General features: G+C 40.3%; 1 protein-coding gene across 1 annotated transcript; it reads right to left on the minus strand.

Moving 5' to 3' along the window:
* Positions 1-167: 167 nt before the first annotated feature.
* Positions 168-5092, minus strand: LOC112563292. Its single transcript, XM_025237145.1, has 5 exons — positions 4828-5092; positions 4032-4232; positions 2484-2588; positions 1712-1748; positions 168-806 (listed from the first exon to the last, which is right to left on the minus strand). Exons 1-5 carry the CDS (start codon positions 4837-4839, stop codon positions 433-435), a joined length of 729 nt encoding a protein of 242 aa, XP_025092930.1. The 5' UTR covers positions 4840-5092; the 3' UTR covers positions 168-432.
* Between the last annotated feature and the right edge of the window lie 960 nt (positions 5093-6052).

Raw genomic sequence — 6052 nt, forward strand, 5'->3', positions numbered from 1 at the left:
CTGATTCAAAAATACATTGCAAAAGTTTGAAAAGAATCAGTCCATGTTAGCCCAACTTGTCATTTCATTTGTCCTTCCTTCCACTACGGAACGTTTGGTGGTAGAAGGAAAGCGTTAATTACTCGAAGTGTTTTAAAAGTTGAAAAATGATTCAACAACCACACAGATCCTGTTTCGTGTGTATTTATTTTTGCGCAAAAAAATAAAAGTTCACCTGCCTAGACTTTAAAGAAACCAAGCTTCGTCTCTCATCTGACTACAGTCTGCTGCTGCGAGATACGGCGATTAGTTGTAGGAATAATGTGACCATGCCAGTTCATCGTGGTGTTGCAAAATATACAACAAATCTTGATCTTTTTGATTTAAAAAAAAAAACGCTTAAAAATGCAAAAAAACTGCGTGGTTGATGTAGGAATTTTAGTCAACAAATATTTATTTATTTATATATGTGTATGTATACGTATCTCGAGAGGTTTTTTTAAAGTAAAGTAATAGTTCTATGAAACATTTTATAAATACTATACTCAGGAATTCCCACAAAAGTAGGCCCCGCTGGGCTGCGTACTTTATTTTGTCCTCGCTTGGAGATTTGTTCAAAGCAGCTTTGGGTTGCTCGTACTTATACTGAAAAGACGCAGTGAGCGTGTCGGGAAATCTGAAGATCGTTTTGATGTTGTCCACACTGACCTCTTGCTGACTGGTGGTTGGAAGAACGAAACTGTTCAATTTCTCTTTGACACGATGTAGATGAAACTGGTAGCGGTGTGTATCGTTTGGGAGCGGCGAGGGTGATGCATACTCTCCATCTGCAAAATGAAATGACACAATGACACAATGACACAATGACACAATGACACAATGTGTCGCACGTCGCCAGACTGAGCTGGTCTTCGTCGTGTTTGTAATTTGCTAAGAGCATGTTATCGTAGCGCTCAGTGACACCGGCCATCGGACCAGACAGCGTGGAAGGTGGAGTCGACGTGTGTCAGAACACAGTGGGTCGTGATGGAGTCTGCTTAATAATAGTTTTAGTTTCAAAGTCTTGTTTAATTATAATTTTTTTAATTATTTGATTATCGAATTTAAAGGTTTGTGCGTGCCTGTACACGGTATACCTGCGTGCGTGGGTCATGGAGGATAGATGTTGACAGAGCTCAGGTTTTCAGGAGAAGAACTGACAGATCAGTATTTTGTCAGTATCGGTATCACTCGTCTCTTGTTCCTATCGATGTTGCACTAACACCTGGCTATTCTCAAGTGAGTGCTCATAGTTTGGTATTCACTGATTATGGGTGGGTGTGCTTGGGACTTTGTGTTTATGCTTATGTTGTTTCCTACTAAAAAAATGTAATATTATTAATGATATAAGTGAAGAAACTTGGAGAATCGCTACATTTTTTATTTGTTAATCTATTTATTTATTTGGAAAAAAGAATGATTGCTCGTAATAGCTCAGCAGTTGATGGCCAGTTAAGTGTGATAATTCTTTTTTTGAGAACAAAGAGCAATACAATTAGAGTTTAATTTAGATGTTTAATATAGAACTGATAATTAGAATAAGCAAAGTTATTGTTGAACGTGTTAGCTGATTTGAATTGGGAGGAGAGAAAGAGAAGGGGCGGTGTGTGTTTTTTAAGGGGTAGAATATTCCAGCACCGACCATGGCGACGGGGACACGAAGGTACAATTCTGAATTAAATTGCATACTTACCATCGAATGTTTTTGTTCTCACCACATTGTCAGCACTCTGGAAGGCAAAGAAGGTTTTTATTACCACGGTACATCTGAACATCCAGGTAGTAGCATCGCCACACCATTGTACAGCACTATACACCTGTAGTCGCTAGAGTGTACTCGAGTGCACTCAGTGCACTGTGTCCCACGGATGTATGTCTCAGCTGGATTGCTTGCTGACTTCTAAGCTAACTTGCTAACTTCTAAAACGAGGCCAAAATAAACATTCTCTTCCGGTCTATCAACATCAAGATGTGAACTCTCGCGTTGACGGAGGTACAAAGGCTCCTGCTTTATGGTCTGTTACACAGACATCATGGAAGTCTGTGGTCTGTTGTGATTTTATTGGTTCTACGTTACTGAAGTAGAGGACTTTTGACAAAATAAAGTAACTAAATAACACATTTAGTACAAGTCTACTTTAAGAATTTATAGCTATTCCAGATATGAAACTCCTAAATGGTTCGCCGATACCTTCATCTCGAGAGATGCTGAGTTTTTGAGTTGAGCTGCCACTATTTAACAGGCAGAAATCCAGAGATACACCAGAGATAAAGTGCTCTGGTAGGTGACACCTGTGGACATGACTGACCCTCCGGGCTTTCCTACGCTCTGCGTGTGTCGGGAGGAGGGATCATCAGGTGTAAGGTTGGACAATGTAGACAAAGGGACTGACAACGAGTAAAGCGAAAAGGAGAAATGGCAGCGAGGAAGAAGGTTCTAGATTTTGATGTCAAAGTGCACTCACTGTGATATTGAGCTCCACCAACCCATGGAGGTAGCACACATCGGTCATGCGGCGCTTGCATGATATGTCAGGATCCAGCATAAACAGCTTGTAATCATTGCTTGCCTTGAAAAACCAAGTACAGTGGAACCTCGGTTAGCGAACGCCTCGGATAGCGAATTTTTCGGTTAACGAACAAAAATTTCGTTAAAAATTTGTCTCGGATAGCGAACAAAATTTCGGATAACGAACAGCCACATGAACCACACGTGACCGACCAGCATGTCATCATTCGCGCTCGAGACAGTTACGATCAGTCGTTCCTTACCTGTGCGCATTCTTCTTATTTAGTGATTTTTTTGCTTTATCTTAATAAGATAATCCTCAATCATGGCTTCAAAGAAGATTAAGAGCAATTAATAGTAGTGAGGTAATGACAAGGAAGCGGACAACAAATTAATTGAAAAAGGAAATGATTTCAAAGTATGAAGGTGGCATGCGTCTGTCGGATATGTGATGTCGTATTACCGAAAAGTTTTACAAAAAAGGCAGAAGGAACAGACACTGGACAAGTTTTTTTCCTTTAACCTCAAAGCTACAGAAAAAGGAAGTCACCCCCGATTTTACAATGTCACGTGCTCATGGAGGGGGAATCAGTAATTCCACCCCTTCCTCCCCACACCTCCATCCACCCACGCCGTCAAAACGGCAAGTTTTCTGATGTTTGAATGCTTTCGTTAATGTTTTTATGTTTATTTAACTCCATTTATATTGCATTATATATAACTGTTCTCATTAAAACAAATACCTACATAGCCTGTAACTTTCAAATATTAGCGAGTCAACAGGGGCTGGGAACCAATTAAATCTATTTCCTCTATTTCTTATGGAAAAAATTGTTTCGGATAACGAACATTTCGGATAACGAACAGCTTTCCAGAACGGATTAAGTTCGTTAACCGAGGTTCCACTGTAAAGTGTTTCAGAAAATCAAGCATTCTTCTACTTAAAAACGAAGCAAAAAAAAAAAACAACCAAAAACCCACAATTTAAACAAAATCGCAGTCTTTAGCTAATCAGGAATTCCACCTCATATCGCTTTTGCATGCAAAACTGGGAAGGCTAAAAGAAATCAAAGAAAAACGTCTTAACTTTGTAGTTTTTACTGTCGAGACCCCGTGTTTATTGCTTTAAGTTATGTTTATGCCAGGGCAGCTGTACTACTGATTAATAACTATGGTCCCAGGGGTAGGACAACACCCACGGAGTCTGAACCCCGCTCTGTAACTACGGAGACAAGACTTTTGCCCTTGGATTTCTTCATATGTTATTATCAGCCATATAATCACTCTTAACCTTAGTCACAAATCCTAGTCCTAAGTTACCCACCACAGACACAAGCCATATAGTAACCTTAGACGGACAAAGCTTAGCCAGATACAATGAAAATGTGACTACGATAATGTAACAAACAGCAACAACAAAACAGTTGCCGTCACATATTTCACTTTGTGAAACAGCTAAGAAGATTCCTTCAGTGTCTGTTGCTGTAGTGATTAGTGTACGCACAGTGCTGGACCAATCGGGCCATGTGATGTTTGGTGGATATATCAGAGACATCTCGGGAACCTGGTCGTTGGGAACCATCTTGTCCTCGTACAGGATCTGTAAAGTGGAGTTGACGTCCGGTTTGGTGGGACAAACGTGTTGTGGACCAACAGCTGAGGAGATGGTGACAAAGGCCGCCAACAACAGCAATCCATTTCGCCCCTGCACAAAGAAAAACAGTTTCACTGTCAACATCGCTCATCTCAGCGCTTTCATCGTACAGTCGAGTGGCTGCTCGCTACATTACCACGTTCATACTGTTATTAACCAGGGTATATTTCATTCTGCAGAAAATTCAACACTGAATGAACCGACAACATCCGGGGCCCCATTTGAGATGAATCAATATTTTTGTCAAAATAGTAATAAAGGCACTCGTGTTTATAGAGGATCATATGCTTAGCACTTCACACAAAGCTATGCCAAAATGTGAAACACGGAAGGATGAGCAGCGATGATGATTATGATGATGACGATGAGAGGTGTCAAATGTGCTTTTTTATAGCTACTTCACGACATAGTGAAACTTTCTCTTCCCTGCCAGCGACTTAGGGGAAGGGACATCAGTTGAAACCAAGATGGCAGGCTGTATGCCAAGTTGTTGACACTCAGTCCAAGACTCTCCTTTAAGGGACGAGCAAACAAATGAACGAATGAGTGAGCTGTTTAGTGTTTTGTTAAAAAATAAAGAAATATTTAGTGTGTTGTGTCTGGCTCATTAGGAATAGTGAATAATTACTGGAACAAAAGTGGTTACCATGACAGCCATGGTGTGGGCTGACTGACTGCAGACTTCACGGGTTACAAATGCTGGCTTCTGCCGTCGTCAACAACATGGAGGCTTCATGTTCAGGCTCAGAAGAAAACAAGGAGTCGCCTTGTCGTTTCTTCGATGCAATGCTGGAAGGACCTTTTCCACATTGCACCGAACGACGAGGTGTAAACAAAAACAGAGGCGTGGTTAGGATGTAAACATGGCGGACCGGACTTACCGCCAATAAGGCTAAACGCATGACGTCACTCATTTGTGACGCACACTATGAGCGAGGACAGATGACGACATTTCTGTGAATGTAATGGAGGCTGTTGTCGTAAAACACCTTTCGCTCCGATAAACAAGAGTGCGCAGTAAATTCACGACAACTAAAGGTAAACATTGTGTAAACATCTCGAACCTAAACAGGTTTGGAAAATGAAGCCTTCCAAATACGACAAACAATTTTTTTGTTGTTGCTTTTGAAAACGAAATTACATCAGATGTTTAATAAAGAATGAATCTAGAACTTTCTACGCACTTTATGAACGACGATAAACATTACAAAGAAGTAAAGCTGCAAATATTCCTTTTCGTTCAGATCATAGCGTCTTCGTTGTATACATTATTATGTTTACTCACAATTTTATTTTTGTCTAAAAATCTTGAGAAGTGATTGCTTTCGCTTCTTACTGGCTTTTAACTTTCGATACGAATGGATTCCGTTTCGATGCTGCGTGACTTTGTTTCCAAAATGAGTTCTAGATACATTTAAACATGGAGTTTGATATTCTACACTCATTCTGAACTTGGGTAAAATCCCGAAGCGTCAAACCTCGGAACTGCACTTGTCCCCTTTATGTTGACAAGTATATATAATGCCTCACCGTCCTCTGTTATCGTGTACCTCATCTTTATGTTGTTTGTGTGTCTGTAGTACCTCATCTTTATGTTGTTAGTGTGTCTATAGTACCTCACTGTCCTTTGTTATCGTGTACCTCATCTTTATGTTGTTAGTGTGTCTATAGTACCTCATCTTTATGTTGTTAGTGTGTCTATAGTACCTCATCTTTATGTTGTTAGTGTGTCTGTAGTACCTCATCTTTATGTTGTTAGTGTGTCTATAGTACCTCACTGTCCTCTGTTATCGTGTACCTCATCTTCATGTTGCTCAGTGTCTACAGTACCTCACTGTCCACTGGCTGTTATCTTTCTTATTGGTCTGCGC

Source organism: Pomacea canaliculata, linkage group LG4, assembly GCF_003073045.1.
Source record: "Pomacea canaliculata isolate SZHN2017 linkage group LG4, ASM307304v1, whole genome shotgun sequence".
NCBI lineage: Eukaryota > Metazoa > Mollusca > Gastropoda > Architaenioglossa > Ampullariidae > Pomacea > Pomacea canaliculata.

Bases quoted from the DNA above. Each gene is read 5' to 3' on its own strand.
- LOC112563292 (XM_025237145.1), bottom strand. The intron at 2,589-4,031 runs GTGCGTACACTA...TGGTTTTTCAAG, and splicing joins GGCCCGATTGGTCCAGCACT to GCAAGCAATGATTACAAGCT. The intron at 807-1,711 runs GTAAGTATGCAA...TTCATTTTGCAG, and splicing joins GAGAACAAAAACATTCGATG to ATGGAGAGTATGCATCACCC.